This window comes from Ailuropoda melanoleuca, chromosome 14 (assembly GCF_002007445.2).
Source record: "Ailuropoda melanoleuca isolate Jingjing chromosome 14, ASM200744v2, whole genome shotgun sequence".
Lineage (NCBI taxonomy): Eukaryota > Metazoa > Chordata > Mammalia > Carnivora > Ursidae > Ailuropoda > Ailuropoda melanoleuca.
The window spans coordinates 28,955,932-28,974,525 of NC_048231.1; the positions used below are offsets into that span (position 1 = coordinate 28,955,932).

Sequence of the window (18,594 nt, forward strand, 5' to 3'; positions counted from 1 at the left end):
CTTTAGAAATGAAGCAGTTTTAAGACGTATTTGGCCAATTAAACTTGTAACTTACCAGATTATTGAATACCCTTTAAATGATTTCATATTAGTCCCTTTCCTTCTATTTCCCTATTTCCAATTCTCCCACTCAGGTTTTCTAACGTGAGCAAGAACAAGATGAAGAAGAAGAGGAAGAGGAAGAGGAGGAGGAAGCTGATAATGATGACTGGTAGATTTGTGAAGTAAATAATCTTTTTAATCTGCAGAGAGAAGGCAACACCATTCCCTGGCTTGCTGCTGCAGCCTCTCTCACTCTTTCTGCAGCATTTCAGAAGGAACAGCCGTAAGAACAGTTCCAACAGAGGTTATCCCAGAAGTCTCGTTGCATCTGCAATGTGGCTGAACATTTTTCATTTTTAAAAACATCTTTCTGCAAATTTTTCAAAGCCAGAAACAAATGTAACCAACGGAAGCCCTTTCTAGCAGAGTTTGTCAATTACACACTTTGCACATTCTCTGAAAGAGTAAACAAATGATAAATTACAACTGTTGCCCAGGCCCTGTAAACAAAAGATCAAATTCTGTGTGCTGCCTTGGCGAGAAAACTAACTGCAGCATTTTGTCAAGATTTTAACAAGTTTTGGTTTCAAATTAATAACTGAAATTGCCTTTTTTCTAGTTTACAGAAAAACTGAAAACATTAGTAAATTTAAAGATAAAATATTTTAAAGAAAGGAACAGAATCCAGATTGTACATTAAAATATAACCAGCTCCATTGTAGGGAGAACTTGCTGTTTGTTCCAGCTCTAATCTAGGGGATTCTAAGTGCCTATTTTTCCCCCTTCTTTGTTTTTATGACTAAAGACCCGATCCCTCTCAGGACCGGGAAAATTAAGAAAAAAACAAAAATGAAAGCATGGGTTTTAAGGTCTATGGAAGGTTCACACAGGTACTTCAGTTTCAGTTAAGACCAGAGCCAGGATGAATAGTATTTTCCGTAGGAAACAAAACAGTTAAGGGAGAGATATTATTCAGGTATACAAAAAATATTCAGTGGAAACGTGAAAACTTTAAAAGAAGACTGGCTAAGCATATGAGCATGACACAGATTTAGCAACTCAGCATATATAATTTGTTTCAGAAATTGCTTCAAATTTTTGAAAGAAAAAACATCTGACCAATTTCTTGCCCGAGGAAAACTGCCATGGCCCTTTCAGACCCTCTCCAAGGCGGGGGAAGGTGTGCAGTCAATTCTCTGTCCCCAGCTCCCCGCGGCCGCCCCCTGACCCAGGACCTCCTGAAACTCTCCGAACGGAAGGCGGCCAGCTGGGGACCCCAGGGCGCGGGACCCTGGGGACCCGACCCGATTGCCCCAGGAGAAGGTGTAAAAGATGTGAGGTGAGGGGGGTGTCCCACAGGTGGAGGTGGGGCTGGGCTGAGAGGTGGACAGCTTCTCACGTTCAGGGCCGCCCCGGGTCGGGGCTATGGAAGCACTCTGCCCTACTCCAGCCCCAGATGAGAGTGTCTGGGGATTCCTCCCCCACCTGTCCGTGCCTCTGCCCCAGCCCTACGACCTCCCGCCTCTCTCCGAACGCTTCGCGTCCCGGGGCCCCATGCTGGGCTAGCGGCGGGCGCGCCGGGGCGGCGGGAGGCGGGGCGCGCCGGGGGCGGGGCCAACTGGGCGAGGCCCGGCCTTCCCAGCACCGCTCCGAGCGAGCCGGCAGCGGCCGTGGCGGAGGGATACGGAGCGCCGTATATATACCACGGGGCGCAGGCTCGCACTTCGGCAGTGCTGCTGAGAGCTTCGCGGGCGCGGTGCCGTTACTCGCAGTCGGGCGGCGGCAGCGGCACAGCGCTGAGCGCACATCGCGCCTTAGCAGCAGCAGCAGCAGCAGCGGACGTACTCCCGCCGTCACAGCCCCTGCGCTGGTGCAGCCACCCTCGCTCCCTCTGCTCTTCTTCCCTTCGCTCGCACCATGGTAGGTCGGGAGTGGTGAACGGCGGCGTAGCAGCTGCCTGCTCATGATTTCTTCCCAAATTTTTAGTTAAGCGCCCCCCCTTTTTTTCGGTGGGGGCGTTTTCCTCTTTTCCGGGTGTTACGCAGCAGCTGTAGTTAAGAAGGACGCGTTTTGGGTTTGCATTTCGCTTTTCTCGGCCAGGGTTTCTTATTTAAATTTTGGTCGCTCTTGGAGCTGGACTTGGCCGTGGGCTGTTCGCGGGCTGGGGCTCCGGCCGCAGCTGCACCGGGGCTTTCCGCATCCACCCCCTCCCCCAGCCCCGCACCACTGCGTCCAACGCGCCGCACCCGGGCTTCCCGCAGCGCTGCGCCTGAGCCGGGGCCCCGGGGGGCGGGGGAGCCGGGCGGGGCCGGGCACTCGATTCCCCCCCTCCCCCCGCCCTCTACCCTAGGCACGGAGGCGGCGGGTCGGGCGGGCAGCGGAGAATGAATGGGCCCGACCTACCTGGTGGCGCACATTGCTCCGGCCGGGGCGTGGGGGGCGCAGTCCGCGTCCACCTCCTCCCCCACCCGGCGACCCCGCTGGGCGCCTTGGCTGAGCAGTTCTCCCTCCTCCCTCCCGGGGGGCGCGGCGCGGGCGTGGGCTGGGAAGGAAGGAGCCGGGGAAGGGTGGGGTGGGGGCAGGAAGGCGGGGTGGGGGGCGGAGAGGGCGGAAGCGGGAGGCACTCGGCTCGCGCTAATTGGGGCGGGGGGGGCGGGGGAGGAGGGAGCTGGCGCGCGGCTCGGTTTCCATTAGAGACGCAAAGTTTCTGCTCCGGGAGGAGGCGGCGGTGCGGCTCGCCGCCTGGGGGAGCAGAAGCGGGTGGGAGGCGCGCGGCGGGCTTGGCCCCTTCTCGCGGCGCGGTCCCGAAGCGGGGGTGGGAGTGGGGGGTGGTCCTGGCCAGGGAAGGGCGGTGCCCCCGCCCTGGGGCTGCCTCGTTCCTCCGCACCTCGCCTGCTTTCGGGGCACGCACCCCAGCCTGGCCCCTCGCCACTTTGCAGTCCGCAGGGAGATGCCCTCCACGTTTCCGCTTTCTCTGCAGCCTCTAGATTGCCAGATGCGCTTGTGCGCCTCGCTGGGTGTGTTTTCTACAGCCCCCTTCCTCTCTGGGCGGGCTGGGCTGACATCACCGACAGCGCTTTCTGGCTTGGCGGGATGGGGAGATGGCTCCCGACAGGTTCAGAGCATCTTTGCCCGATTTGGAGGCCGGTATTTCTTTGTCGAGGCAGGCTGATGCTCTCGCAAAGCTCTCTAACCAAGAGAGTTTTGCGGTGAGGTGGGACTGTTCTCCCCGGTAAGGTGACAGCTTCTTGTGCGAGGTGTGGCAGGGCTTCCTGTTGTACAAAGACAGATGTTGTTCTGGCGTTACGTAAATCACCGTGTCTCCTTCGTTCGATATAAAGAAAACCGTCTTCCGGTGACTGGGGTAGAAAGGAAGACCCAATTCTAATTTGAAAAATAAGTTTTTCCCCAAATTAGTATATTGGAACACCGCACCTATTGGGAAAGTTTTCATTTAAGAGTTAGAGTAAACATAACGTGGTTAGCTTTCTATTAGGACTTACTTTGTAAGTGGCTTCATTTAGGCGTCCTTCATTAAAATAAAAATACATACTAGCTCTCCTTGCATTCTCGAAGTCCCCTGGCTGGAGGCACAGGTCACAGGTTCGGTGTTGCAGAGACCAGACAATACAAGTGCAAATTACCTTCATGGCCATCACCGCCTGAGTAAAGTGTGTTTATTACGAGCAGCTCTTCTCTGAAAATTGGTAGAGTGGGTATTCTCTAGCAAAGTTAGTAGTTGCTCTTTTTCCAGAAAAGACATGGTATAGTCTCATAATTATTATGTACTTTTGTGTGTACTTAACGTTTGCAGTTTTGTAACAGCTCAGTTGTAGGATGGTTGCATTTTTCTCTGGCTTCTTTATCAAAGATAATTTGAGGGCATCAGCCATTCTAAATGGTAGGCTTTTAATAAATAACTGCCTAATTTAAGTGGAAAGCATTTATTACATGGAAATGAAGTTGGTTGGGTAACCCATTGCTGTGTATTTATTTTTTCCACTTAATTGTATCTCATAAAATAGATATGAAGGCCTGTTAATCCAACCCAATGCCGTTATGTAACGCCTATTTGGAGATTTTGAAGCGCCCACAGCAATGCGCAAGGTGCGCTAAAAGCCTGCCCCTGGCCGTGATCTTAGCTGTGGTGACAGCAGCGACAGGCTGGGATCCTCGGATGGAAGGGGGGACTGCAGTGTCCCTGACACAGTAGGTGGCGCTCTTCTTTCTCAGAGCTTGCCGCTGCATCCGATGTGGTGTGGCCTTTTGCCACTAGAGGTGCCATTTTTCAAATTATGAACTGACCCTTCCTCTAGACCTCAGAGCACATAGCCACAGGCCCAGCAGAGAAAACCTGAAGTGAAATGTTGTCACTTCTTTGTCATCCTTTGTTTTTTAAAATAGCATAAACTGTTCCCTTTATTCTCATTGTTCTCGTTTAAGGGATAACAGTTTCAGATGGTTGGCTTTTTTTTTTTTTTTAAAGAGTGATTTTTGAAAGGTCAATATCAAAAGTATAATTGGGAGAACTCTGTTGCTCTCAATCAATGCTTGTGCACTGAGTTATAACCTCTTCTTTCTTTGTGTAGGCTGATCAGCTGACTGAAGAACAGATTGCTGGTAAGTTGATGACCTCAGGGAGTCCCAGTAGGCTAGAACCAGGCATGACTCCATTCGGGTGACTTCTCTGACCCTTCCCCCCCTATAATTTGAGCGGTTTTCTAAGAACTTATTTAAATGGAAGCAATAAGCAGAAATATTTAGGTCAGGTGTTAATTCCTTGCCAGTGTTTCAGAGGCATTGGGAAAGGAAGTGGAGCTAGGAATCCTTGTTTCATTCTGGAGTGTTTGGCTGCTTCATGGTGGTCACGGCTTTGCATGTCACGAGAGTGCCCTGTGCCTGCTGCTCCCAGATGGAGTTGAGAATTCTTATGCCAGAGGTCTCTTCGTAATTCACCATGAAGGCTTGTGCTTGCTATTTGAAAATACATGGGAATGGGTGGAAATGAGGGTTAGGACTACTAGAACAGTTGCAGAGGGAGTTAGTTTAGATTCTAGCTTTTAGTATTCCTTGGAGGACTTTTTGGAGATGATTTCTCTAGGAAACCGGGGATGCCTTTGAAATGCCATAAGTGCCATATAGACAGAACACGTTGGTTACTTGGGAATGTACATTTCTAGTAGCCCCTTCATGTTGCTGTGAAAGCAACATTTGTGGCTGTAGCAATTTAATAGGAAGGGGCCCTAAGGGAACATGTGGACCAATCTTCACTTGTCAGATCGGATTGAGGACTAATTTAATTGTGTTTAAGCTTAGTTTCCTTCAAAAATGTGAGAATACCATGGTTTCATGGAACCAGTTACCAGGAGCAGTGTTTGCTTCATGGACTGCTGAATGAAGGCCGGTCCAATAGGACTATTGTGGTCTTTATTTCAGGAGATAACGACTAGGCAGTTTCTGATAATTTGCAGACTTGGACAGTTTGCTTTGGCAAGCCCAAGGGAAGTGTGCGCTGTGGCTGGGTTGGGTAAAGACATTCATTCTAAAGGGTAAACTTTTGTTTTCAGAGTTCAAGGAAGCTTTCTCCCTATTTGACAAAGATGGCGATGGCACCATCACAACAAAGGAACTTGGAACTGTCATGAGGTCACTGGGTCAGAACCCAACAGAAGCCGAATTGCAGGATATGATCAACGAGGTGGATGCTGACGGTGAGGGCTGAGACCTATGAATGAGTGCCAGTGTTGTGTAATTCAAGTTCAGACATGTCACAAGATTGTCTTTCAGGTCCCCAGAGCAAAGCAAATGCGCAGCGATCCTTTCGGTGGTTGCCTGACGGCCGTTGACAATGCAAATAGAAGATTATGGGCCTGCCTTTGGCTGTGCTCACTGTCTAGAACATTTCCTGGATCAGATCGGCGTATTGTTCTTTTCTACTTGCCATGACCTACAGCTCAATCTTTTTTATCAACTGGCCCATGAGTCTGCACTGAGTCCTTTGGGGAAGTAAAAATAAATAGCCATAGACCTTTTCAAAAAGCTTACTGTCTCCAAGAGGCGTGGGAAGTTAAGTGGGAGAAGAGCACTCTTAGACGTTAATGTAGAATTGAGGACGGCACGAGCTGAAGATGTGTTCATTACAGAGAATTTTGAGGCTCATGTAAGGCTTGGACATGGAGTGCTCGATGACTGTAGGGAGTAGATGATAGAACCTAACAGGGAAGATGAATAAAGTGCAGACCAAGAAGCCACAAGCAGTGTCCTCTGTAACGGGTCACCAGTTAGTCACCAGTTCCTCTGGACTAGAACACTGGACAGGAGACCTTTTATTGCTCATTTCTCTCAGTAAACCATTTTTGAGCATTCCCCTCTCGAAAAACCGTGTCTTTTTGGAAACCGCGTATATGCATGTACTATATAACGTAGAACATGGTAAATTTTTTAAAAATGAGGTAAGAATAAGCAGTTTGGATGTAGACTATTTTCTAGATGATTGGCTAGATAGTACCCATTTAAATAAATACGGTATCATAATGTGATAGAGTAGAATTGACTTTGGTCACATACAGTTAGAAGCAGGAGCTTTGGGTGAGCTCTTTGACAAGTGGTTTCAGCCCATTCGAGCTACTTTGAAAAGCGTTTTCATCCACACTAATGTTCTGGAAGAGGGGTGGGTAGCTCATAATTCCCTCTTGTTTGACTGCTAAGATGATTGGCCATCTGGGAACATGGCGGGGGGCACCTCCCGTTTTCTGTGAACCCTGGGAAATGGTGCTCTGGGACTGGCAAAGTGTATTAGGCCCTTAGATTGTATGGAACAAGGAAGGAGAAGTTGTCTCAGGCTGCAGATTCTAGTGATGGATAAATGTAATGCCTAAGGATGTCTTTGCATGCCTATGAGATAGCACTTCAAATAATTTGTTTTGCATGAATATCATAATGCTTTAAAATTTTGGAGGCCAAAGGGATTTCTGAATGAATATTTTGATTTAAAGGTACTGGTGAAAATGAGTAATTTAACCTAAGGCTTTTTTTCTTCTAATTTAATTTTTCCGTTTAATTCAAGTTACACTGTTGATCTGCTGGCTTGTCTTTTGGGGCTGCTCGCTTAACTCTTAACTTTAGAGGGGAAGGTATTTGGAATACTGGCCAGACAAGAGACTCCTGACCCAGTTCCCTAGTGGTAATGGCCTGAGCTATGAAAACACTTTGAGCCTTGCCCTAATGGGGAAACAAAGATCCTGGGTTGGAGGAAAAACGATTAGGTGACTTATCAGAACGTGGCCCAGAAACGCTTTCTGGAGAAGACTGTGTGTGATGCTTTATGGTCTGTGGCATAAGAAAGTCGGTTTTTTCCCCCTCCCGTAATCCTTTTCTTCCATAAAAACATTTCATTGTACTGGCAGGCCAGTTCTGGGCCTTGACCAGCATCACGAGCCCAGGCGTAGTGGTAGGTCCGAGGGCTCCCCCTCACCCCCCGGGGGGGGGGCGGTCTCGAGTGCTTCCATCAGGAGTGGAAGGGTGCCGTGGGCTTTCTGCTCTTGAACTGCATAGCTGCCGTTAGTGGTCAAGAACCCACATGTGCAGTTTCCTTTGCATCATAAAGTGCTGTCTTGGACCCTGATTACTAGTTGGAATGACATGAATCATGGGAAACTGCCCTGCGAAGTATTTGAACAGTTGAGACTCACAAAATGGTTTAACCTCATAAAATAACTGATCAGTTTGTCCGAGTGAGTCTTAACCGTTCTTTAAGGAGCTTCAGACATTATCACGGCGGGGGAGCATCACCGGAGCGTTTATTTGATGGGAGCTTTTGTTTTTTAATTTGAGGTAATGGCACCATTGACTTCCCAGAATTTTTGACTATGATGGCTAGAAAAATGAAAGATACAGACAGTGAAGAAGAAATTCGCGAGGCATTCCGAGTCTTCGACAAGGTAACCCTGCGTCCGTTTTGCAGACGGTTCTTATGGACGGCTTCTTTGCTACCATTGCTGAAATACTTAGAACGCTTCAACCGAATTGCCTGGGCCTCTGTGGTGATCTGACTTGGAAATATGCCAACTTAACTGCGGCAGCCTTAAATTGGCTGAGGGTGGGGAATTCTGAACCACGTTTCTTGGTTGCTGCTTTCAGTTTGGTAGCGTCGGCCAAGCCCCTGCATTTTTGGTGTTCACCGGGGGCTTGCAGTTGGTGGATTGGGGGAGGGACCGGAGCTGGGCCACCTGTCCCCATGTGCAGCATTGGCAGTGCCGGGCGAGGGCGCGAGTAAGTCAGACCGCTCAGAAGCCCTCTCCACCGCTCTCAGTAGCACCTGCTTGATGTTCACAGGATGGCAATGGTTACATCAGTGCAGCAGAGCTCCGTCATGTCATGACCAACTTAGGAGAAAAACTAACAGATGAAGAAGTAGATGAAATGATCAGAGAAGCAGATATTGATGGAGATGGGCAAGTCAACTATGAAGGTAAAAACACTACGTCTCTTCAGCTTACTTCGTAATAGTCTTCCCTTCAGTATCCGTGCACAAGTTAACCGCTTCACGAGACACTGATTTTATTTATTTTCCCTGTGCAGAGTAGAGATGTTGTGTTCATTCAAGCTGCTTTTGAAGATAACCAAAAGTTACGATTATTTGTCTTTTCAGAATTCGTACAGATGATGACTGCAAAATGAAGGCCTACTTTCAACTCCTTTCCCCCCTTCTAGAAGAATCAAATTGAATCTTTTACTTACCTCTTGCAAAAAAAAAAAAAAAAGTTCATTTACTCATTCTGTTTCTATATAGCAAAACTGAATGTCAAAAGTACCTTCTGTCCACACACACACAATCTGCATGTATTGGTTGGTGGTCCTGTCCCCTCAAGATCAAGCTACACATGAGTTTTACGATATAAATACTTGTACTACCTTAATGATAAGGAAGCGCCTAGTGGACTCCTTGCAGTTCCATTGCTCATGATTAATACACTGTTTGGGCTGGCCAGTTTTTCATGCATGCAGCTTGACAATTGAGCACAGTCAGGCATTTGTATTAAAAACGAAAAATGAAAAAACAAATTTAAAACTACTTCAGATGGGTTCTAGTTCAATTTGTTAGTATGAATTGTCATAGCCGGTTTGCTGAAAACAAACATTTTAAATTGGTTTACCTCAGGATGCTGTGCAGAAGCATGGGTGAAGGATAAACTGTCTAGTCGTAGCCCCACTTCGCAGGACGGCCCCCTTGTACTTCTGGGTGCCCCCACCCCCGGTGACGGTGACACTCATCCCGGTGGCATGCTGCGTGTGTTGGTTTAGCGTTGTCCGCGTTGTCCTAGAGCAAAATGGGTGTCAGGCTGTCACCATTCACACAAATTAAAAAAAAAGAAAGAAAAACCTTTACCAAGGGAGCATCTCTGGACTCTCTGTTTTTAAAACCTCCTGATCCATGACTTGGAGCCGGCAGAGTAGGCTGTGGCCGTGGACCTCAGCACAACCATCAACATTTGCTGATCAAGAAATTATAATTTACGTCCATTCCAAGTTGTAAATGCTAGTCTTTTTTTTTTTTTTTTTCCAATAAAAAAAGACCATTAACTTAAAGTGGTGTTAAATGCTTTGTAAAGCTGAGATCTCAACGGGGACAAGGTAGTCGGAGGAGAGGTCAGTACCTTTAAAAGCCCGCAGCCCAGCCTTGGGCTTGTCGCCCTCCCGCCCTCCCTCTCTCCTGACATCCCAACACCAACCTCAGCCTGAGACTTTGCCTCGAACCGGGCAGATAGCACTGGCTTCATCCTATCTATGGCCATGTAGGTCTACTTGTATTTTCACTGGGGGGTGGGGTGGGGGGGAGTGAACCCTGGTAACTTAACGATCATTCAGGCAGTGGCACTCTTCTTAAGGAAAAAAACCACTTTTTCTCAAGCATGTACTTAGGGGTTCTTCTCAGTCGTGCTGCTGATTACCTGTTTTGCGTAACTACTTGAGACCATCTGTGCAAGAGACATGATTGTGTCTGTAATTCGACCCTTGCTGTGGTAGAAGCAGTAGTCCCTTCTAAGCCAGTCTTTATGCCTAAAAGACACTACCGGTCACCTTTGAGTCGTGATTTTTAATTTATGATGATACTTTCCTTAGCCTCCTTTTCCCTTTTTTTGCCCCTCAGAGTTGACTTGACTTTGCTACCCCCCTCCCCGCTCTCCCCGCCCCCCTCCCAAGTAGAACTAATGCTAGCCCCCAGCTTGAAAGCAGAACTCCAGCCTGGAGGGGATTTTGTGTCTAATTACAAACCTGTAACCAAAACGGAGATGCCAGTACTGGTCTTTGCAGTGGGATTGGTGTGCTTCTAAAACCCCTTTAAAGAAATATTGCATCTAGGGCAGAACTCGTTCTGAAATGCAGGCTGGGTGTGCGTTTTGTATCACACCAGGAAGAAGAGTTGGGTTTTTTGAGTGTTTCTGTGGGAGGTTTTCATTTGCCAGGGAACCGCGGCAGGCTGCTGGCGAGGCAGCGAGAAGCTCTTGGCAGCCAAATGGGTGCATTCAGGGCTGATTTACAGAGACCCTTGGCTTCTCCCTCTCCTACTCCCTGTTTTTCTGGCATTTTGCAGCTTGTTTGATTTCCTGCCAGGGGGATAGGTCAGAGCAGTGGAGAGGAGCCCGCCCATCTTCTGCCGTTGGTCCTTAGACTGGGTGGTTGTCCAATTCCCCGAATATGGACGGAACACCTGAGAACACCTCGGAGGGTCTTCAGGAGGACCGAGGGCTCCTGGATGTTTCTTGCAAGGAGGCCAAGTGTTGACCCATCTCAGGCCTGTGTCCGTTGGCTTCTTGGTAGTTTCAAAGAGTTGGGGGTCATTTAAATTGTTTTTTAAAACTTTGCCTTCTGTCTTAATCTTCCGTCAAGTCTTTTTCTAGAAGCTGGGTGGGCTCCATTGCAGTGGTCCCACAGTCCTTCCAAAAAGACTGCTTTTGAAACCGGATTCTTCACATGGCCAGCATCCTGTACAGGAGGCGAAGCCTTTCCCCCAGGGCGTGCTGAGTCCCTGCTCGGTGTGGAGGGCAGCCCCGTCCACGGGAGCCTTTCCCCTCTGGCTTTTGAGGGGAAGACCAGCCCAGGCGGGGTGTTTGCAGGCTGCATGTGTTCGTGAGAGGAAATAGCTGGGTGTTGGGTCCGTACCCTTAGAGTTGGTTAGCACCTTCCTGTACACTCTTGCCCCGTACTTCTAACTGCTCTATAAATATATACATATATTTATATATATATAAAGTGACTAGTTTAACTGGCATCCCGCTTGAGCCTGAGACTTGCCATAAGAAACTGCTGAGTACTTGGCAAACTTTCATAGTTTCGTTCTCCATCTGTTGGGGGTAGGTGTTGGGCAAGGCAAATGGATCTCGAAGTTTCAGATGGGCTTTTGACGCACTGTTGCCAAGGAAGGCTTTTTCTGATTTTTAGACAAATGAATTTTTGCACACTCTAATTGGTGTCTTTCGGCAACTTACATCGAAAATGAGCTACTGTACATATTTTTATATTCTCTTTATAAATGCATGTCTGACTGTACCTGTAACCCGTGTTGTGACGAGTGGCCGTCCAGTAGGCCTCCCTAGTGCCGCTGTGGCCCGTTGGAGTAGCAGCATATTACTAGCCCCTCAGCATACTGGGAACTTCTTCCTAAACAAAGAATGTAAATTTGGTCAAAAGTCTGCTCTTTTGTTCATTCAATTATTTTCAACATCTGAATTAATTATTGTATATCCGAAATACACTATCCTTTTGGCAGTGACGAGATTCCACGAATGTGTCTTAACCTATCCCCTTCAGCTGGCAGTTAGTACCTTCCTTTTTTTTTTTTTTCAATCCCCCGAAGTTGTCTTGTAGGAGACAGAAACCCTTTGCTGTCCGTATCCCTCGGAGTAAGAAGGTATCGGCATGGGTGGAGTGTGTGTTCTTTCTCCAGCTCTTCTAATGTTCCTTCAACACGTCTGTAGCAAAGATGGCAGGAGTTCTGATAACAGAAGTTACCCTTCACCGTGGCCATTTGGAAAGGAGATGTACTTGAACGTTTCTGTAAATCTTGAGATAAACTGTTTGGAGATTTAACCACCTCTCTGATGGGGGACCAACTCTATGGAAATTGTAAATAAGTTTTATTTATAAACCTGGCACTGTATTCAATAAACATTTCTGCAGCCTTTCATCTCTAACTGCGAACTGTGTAGGTTTTTAGCTTGTATAGCCTCCAGTCCCTTCTGCTTCATGAGCAAGGTTCACCTGCCCCCAGATGTAATTCCACCCAGGCTCTAGGACAGTAGGTGAGCAGGAGAGGCCAGAAGCACCACGGACACATCCCACGACAGCTTTGCTCTAGTTTTCAGCTCAGCTGTTAATAGCTGACATTTGAACACGATCTCGTGGCCTATTCCTGTATCCGTGCTCACTCGATGTGGGAAAACACACACCATAAAAAGATTCATTGCCCTTTAACCTCAGTGTTAATCCCAAGTGTCTTTAGGAATTGCGTGAATGCACTTTAAAAAATTGGATGGGAATTTTAAATTACGTAAGCACATACCTCTGCCCATGGCAAGAGCGGGGCAGCCGAACAAAAGGGATGGGATGTAACTTTATAGCCCTGGAGTTGAAACCTTCCCCTTCATCAGTCCTATTCCAGACCCTGATCCTAGACAAAGTTCTGGAGCAGGAAAGGCCACCTCTGTTTCCAGAAGGATCTTTTCCAGGTTGCCTTGCCTGTTTATTTCTATGCAAAAGCAGTGAGGGGGCCGAAAAGAAGGGGGAAGATGACAGGGAGAGCCGCTGCTTTGGTCAGAAGGCTGGAGCCCCACTTCCAGGGAGCGTTGGGCCCCTCCTGTATACAGGAGCTGAATTAAAGGATGTGGATACTGCTGTGGGGACAGAACCCTCTGCCCTGACATTTTCGGCCTGGGTCTTAGTTTTGGTTTTATCCCTCTGTAGCTATGGGCAGGCACTTTGCTTCCCTGGGCCTCAGTTTCCTCCTCAGTTAAAATAAGATTATTGGACTAAATGGCTTTCTGGGATTCTGACCAACACAGCTTGGCATCACTTGTTCAAATTGAAATTGCAGCCTGGGGCGCCTGGGTGGCTCAGTTGGTTAAGCGTCTGCCCTCAGCTTGGTCATAATCCGGGGATCCTGGGATCCAGCCCTTGTGATCCCGGGGTCCTGGGATCCAGCCCCACATCAGCTCCTTGCTCATCAGGGAGTCTGCTTCTCTCTCTCCCTCTGCCCCTCCCCCTGCTCTTGCTCTCAATCTCTCTCTCCCCCTCGCGTGCTGTCTCTCAAATAAATGAAAAATAAAACCTAAAAAAAAAAATTGCAGCCTAAAGGGTGGGAGGAAAAATAGTGTGGGCATGCTGTATGCTTTGAGGTGACAAATGAGATTTTTAAAGTGTCAGCAGCTCTGCGCTGGGGGTAGAGTGGAGGGTACGCTTGCTGTTAGACTGTGATGTCATATTGGAACGTGGGTCAGAGAAACTGATCATTAAGTGACTTCCATCCTCCTCCCAGGACGGAAATAGGAAGCTCCCACTCTGCCTGCAAGAGATTCAGTCCAAGTGGCAACGTCATCTGGATTTTCAGCAGCTTTGGTTCAGGAAACACACACACACATTTCCGATTGGAGCTGAACTTCCCTGGGCACTGGGGGCTGGAGCACCCAGTGACTCAGGATGCCTTAGAAGGAAATAAAACTTGAAAGTTTTTTATAGCTTGGAGCCTCTCTCCCACTGCCCTCAACCCTCTGCCAGGGAAGTGGGAGGAGTTAGCCCATGCTCCAGAACCCCGCGGGAGAGCAGATGAGGGTAGAGGAGCCCGCCCAGCCGCCTCTCCCATTGACAATCCCCGAACGTGGGTCTAAAAAAACGGTGGCCGCTTTCCTCATGAGAATTATGCTCTGCCCGGGTGTCAGCAACCTTTGGAGCGAGTGTATTTACACACGCAGATAGTACTTGAAATGTCTCATTTTAAAGTTTTATTTTCACTTTCACAAAGAGGAAAGGGAGAAATCTGGAGGTTCTTCCACGAGCAAGACAGTTTCTTAAATTTTGTGACATCATCTTGCTATCATGGCAGCCTATAAACACGGATGGTTTGCTGTTAAACTAATTTCCTTCCCCTTGTTGGGTCTTAGTACCTTCAAGTTGTGACTTTCTTTTTTAATTACTGTGGGTTTTTTTTTTAAAGATTTTATTTATTTATTCGACAGAGAGAGAGACAGCCAGCGAGAGAGGGAACACAAGCAGGGGGAGTGGGAGAGGAAGAAGCAGGCTCATAGTGGAGGAGCCTGCTGATGTGGGGCTTGATCCCATAACGCCGGGATCACGCCCTGAGCCGAAGGCAGATGCTTAACCGCTGTGCCACCCAGGCGCCCCTAATTACTGTGTTTTATAGGAAAATAATTTTCTTTTCCCCCCACAGAGATTGGTACCAGAGGCAAGATTTGAGATAATGGATTATAAAAAGAAAATAGAAAATAAATGAAAAACTAATTATAAAATAATACTTCAGTTAAAAGGACTAGTGGCACAGTCAGTTTAAGCATCTGACTCTTGATCTCAGCTCAGGTCTTGATCTCAGGGTTGTGAGTTCAAGCCCCACACGGCTCCATGCTGGGTGTGGAGCCTATGGGGAAAAAAAAGAAAAGAAAAAAGGACTAGATCATACATTGTAGGTCAAACTCTCAGTGCAAGTATCCATATCTGGTGACTCTCAAATTTTTGGGAATACTTACCATGACAAGGAGCTTGTTACCTGAACAGGCGCCCAGTCCCCTTTTTACAAAAGTATGTTTCTGATTCTAAAAGAAGTGTTTATTATATAAAATCTGTAATATCAAATGACCCCATTACCTGTAAAACATGGTTAACTCTTAGTATTTCCTTCCAGAATTTTTTCTCACCATATGGATGTGGAGATATAATTCACAAAATTGGGATCTGTAGGTATGGTTTTAAAAAATTAAGCATAGGGGCGCCTGGGCGGCACAGCGGTTAAGCGTCTGCCTTCGGCTCAGGGCGTGATCCCGGCATTATGGGATCGAGCCCCACATCAGGCTCCTCCGCTCTGAGCCTGCTTCTTCCTCTCCCACCCCCCACTGTGTGTGTTCCCTCTCTCGCTGGCTGTCTCTATCTCTGTCGAATAAATAAATAAAATCTTTAAAAAAAATTAAGCATAATATTGTCTATTATATACAATTACATATTGTGTACTCTCTACACATACATAATTAATCTTTTTGTTCCTCATGCTTTTTTCTTGACATACAATTCATGTTCCATAAAATTCACCCTTTTAATAATGGTTTTTAATACATTCACAAGATTGTGTGGCCATCAATATCGAATTTTAGAGCATTTTCATCACCCCAAAAAGCACCCATCAGCAGTTACTTCCTGTTCTCCCTTTTCCCTACCCGTGGCAGCCATGAGTCCACTTCATGTGTCTTCAGATTTACCTATCGTGGACATTTCATATAAATGGAATCATGTAGTCATAATTTTTTTCTCATCTCTTTTTCACCTGTTACACTGGACATTCCTCCATATACTTAAATTCTTGAATATAATTTTTAGGAGCCGGCTATATCAGTATGGCCTACTTTCGTTAACCAATCCCCTAATAAAGGCCATTTGGCACATCCCCTTTTGCGCAGTTCTAAGTGTGAAAACATTCTTAATAGGCTGCGCTCTTCTTCTTGGCTTCTGCCTATCGGTTCCACGTCAGCCTGTGGAGCTAACGCCCGTGTCTGAACCTGTTTCCACACTGCAGACCTTTCGTCTTCTCCGCTTCCACACATCCCTCCTTAAATCTTCAGGCTTAATATATACTTGTTTTGTTGTTGTTGTTGTTTTAAGACTGCTCTTAACACTGTGTCCTCATCAACACAACATAGTAAAATTTGCCCAGATTCTGGATTCAAACAGATTTCGGCGCTCAAATCTTGCTTTCCCAAGCAGCACAAGTTGGCAGGTGACAGCTCTGTGCCTCAGTGTCCTCAAGGTGGTTGTAAGACTGAATGAGATGACGGAAATCCTCTAGCACGTGGCTAGCCCGTGGAAGGTGCTTACGTGCTCTCTTCTTCTGTGTGTCGTGAACTCCATTACCACCGGAGAAAATGAGGCCAGGGTTACAGTTTCCTTCACTGGATCCAGCTCATGCCGGCTCTTGGGAATTGCCACTTCCTCTCTTTGTTAAAAGCACACAGACCTTCCGTTGAGGCATCGACTTCTCATCCCTTTGGAAGTCCTGGTGAGAGTTGCCAGTGTCTAGTCTTCTGGTATCTGCTTCCCGGAGCTCATGGGCAGGACTACTGGAACTTCAGCGGGGCCAGGCCTAAAAGCTTCTGTTGGTGTTCTCCCTTGGTGCGCCCACATGGGAAGGTCTGTAGCATCTTTGGGCGTTTACAGGCTGGGTCTTCTCTGGATAATGATGGTGGACCTGTTCTTGTTAAAGGTCAATCTTAAGAGAGGCCATTGACCATGTGCAGGAGAGGTCAGTGGTGAGGCCCTCTCTTTGTTCTCTGGGAACATCCCATTACCTTCCATCCCTGGCAAAGGCCTGCCTCTTCCTGCTCCTTCTTTTCTGGGACCCCTGTGGTTCTACGGGAATTCTGACGAACCCTTGAGAAATGCCCTTCTCTCTAGTATGGCTGGACCTAGCCCAAACTTGTCTAACACCATAGAAAGTAAAGCCACCTGGTCACATCCTGCCTTCCCTCTTCTCTGCCAAACTCCACCTTCACCTGGAACATGTCATTCGACGGGGCTCCCAAGCCCTGATTCCAACTCCAGGTCAGAGACCCCTCCCCAAGCCCCAGAAGTAGGCAATGACCCAGTGGTTGGCAAGCTCATCTTTTTTGAAGTGTTCTGGAAGGAAATGCAGGGTCTGGATGCAGCTGCTCAAACAGGGCAAATACTTTAACTCAGCCTCGCATTTGACTGCTGGGCCTTCCCGTTCAGGCGGCCCACCTGTACCCAGGGAGGAATTCAGAACACACTTTTTTTTTTTTTTCCCCTGTTTCTTCCTGGGAGAGCCAGCCAATTAAGGGAGTGAGATGGGGCGCCTGGGTGGCTCAGTCGTTAAGCTTCTGCCTTCGGCTCAGGGCGTGGTCCCGGCGTTATGGGATCGAGCCCCACATCAGGCTCTTCTGCTATGAGCCTGCTTCTTCCTCTTCCACTCCCCCTGCTTGTGATCCCTCTCTCTCTGGTTGTCTCTATCTCTGTCGAATAAATAAATAAAATCTTAAAAAAAAAAAAGGGAAAGAGTGAGAGGGTTGTAGTCTAATTATTCGTTCTCAGGTTTGATGCCTACAATGTTCAGAGCTCAGTCTCTACCTTTGGAGAAGCTTCATCAGGCTTTTCGAAGAAACCTTAGTAACTACAACTGCCAAACAGCGTGCCAGTGAATAAACATTCCAGCTTGAATACATAGGAACTGATGCAGACAAAGCAGAACAACGTATAAAACAAAAATCGACAACAAGAATAACATCTCCGTCATCACAGAGATTTTAATAGCCTTCTTCCAGTAATTAGGAAATCAAGCAGACAATAATACATTTGAACTACACAATTCCCAAGTTTGATCTCGCATGTATGTGGAACATTTTATCCAGCAAGTAGAGATTTCAGATTATAAATACTAATTAGTTCTTAATAATATTAATAAATGATTAATTTTTATACCATATAATTATAAATACAAATATATAAATAAGAATGCTAACAATAAAGTTATTAAAGAATATATTAGAGAATTAAGATTGATTATATATTAGATCATAAAGTATATCTCAACAAACATTTAATAATATTTCATATTGACCATGTTATCTCATAACAATGCAGTGGATAAAAAAATTTTAAAAACACAACTTTATTTTTTTTTATTTTTAAAGATTTTTGTTTGTTTATTTATTTGACACAGAGCGAGAGACAGAAAAAGCAGGGGGAGCCGCAGGCAGAGGGAGAGGGAGAAGCAGGCTTCCTGCTGAGCAGGGGGCCTGATGTGGGGCTCCTTTCCAGGACCCTGAAATTGTGACCTGAGCTGAAGGCAGACGCTTAATCGACGGAGCCACCCAGGCGACCCTAAAAAACACAACTTTAAAAATACCCATTTGTTTTGAAAATTAAAGTCCGTTTCTAATAATGCATGGTTCTAAAAAGAAATCATAATCACAATCTAAAGAATGTTTAGGAATGAATGAAAACAAAATTCTACATTTCAAAACTGTAGGATACAGCATAGAAATGTGTCGCATTAAAATAACTATAATTGAAAAGAAGAAAAGTCCAGAAGAAATAAGGTAAATATCCAACTTAAGTTAGAAAAAGAATAGAATAAGCCCAAAAAGAGCACAAGGAAAGCATCAAAGATAACCACAGGTACAAAATACAAAATGAAACACAAAACAAAGATACCAAAAAGAAGATCAGCATAGACATACAGCTGGCTCTTTGAAAAGATTATTAGAAAAGGTGTGGTAGGGTGTAAAAAATTAAAAATATAATTACCCTATGATCTTGCAA

At 46.6% G+C, this 18,594-nt stretch overlaps 1 protein-coding gene across 1 annotated transcript; it reads left to right on the forward strand.

The window, feature by feature from the left end:
- Positions 1–1,754: 1,754 nt before the first annotated feature.
- CALM1 (calmodulin 1) lies at positions 1,755–9,630 on the forward strand. Its single transcript, XM_002920781.4, has 6 exons — positions 1,755–1,962; positions 4,632–4,662; positions 5,610–5,753; positions 7,876–7,982; positions 8,377–8,512; positions 8,693–9,630. Exons 1-6 carry the CDS (start codon positions 1,960–1,962, stop codon positions 8,719–8,721), a joined length of 450 nt encoding a protein of 149 aa, XP_002920827.1. The 5' UTR covers positions 1,755–1,959; the 3' UTR covers positions 8,722–9,630.
- The last annotated feature ends 8,964 nt before the right edge of the window (positions 9,631–18,594 follow it).

What these genes read in the sequence shown, in the direction of transcription:
- CALM1 (XM_002920781.4), top strand. An exon ending in GACTGAAGAACAGATTGCTG is followed by an intron (nt 4,663 to 5,609) that starts GTAAGTTGATGA and finishes TTTTGTTTTCAG; the next exon opens with AGTTCAAGGAAGCTTTCTCC. An exon ending in TGGGCAAGTCAACTATGAAG is followed by an intron (nt 8,513 to 8,692) that starts GTAAAAACACTA and finishes TTGTCTTTTCAG; the next exon opens with AATTCGTACAGATGATGACT.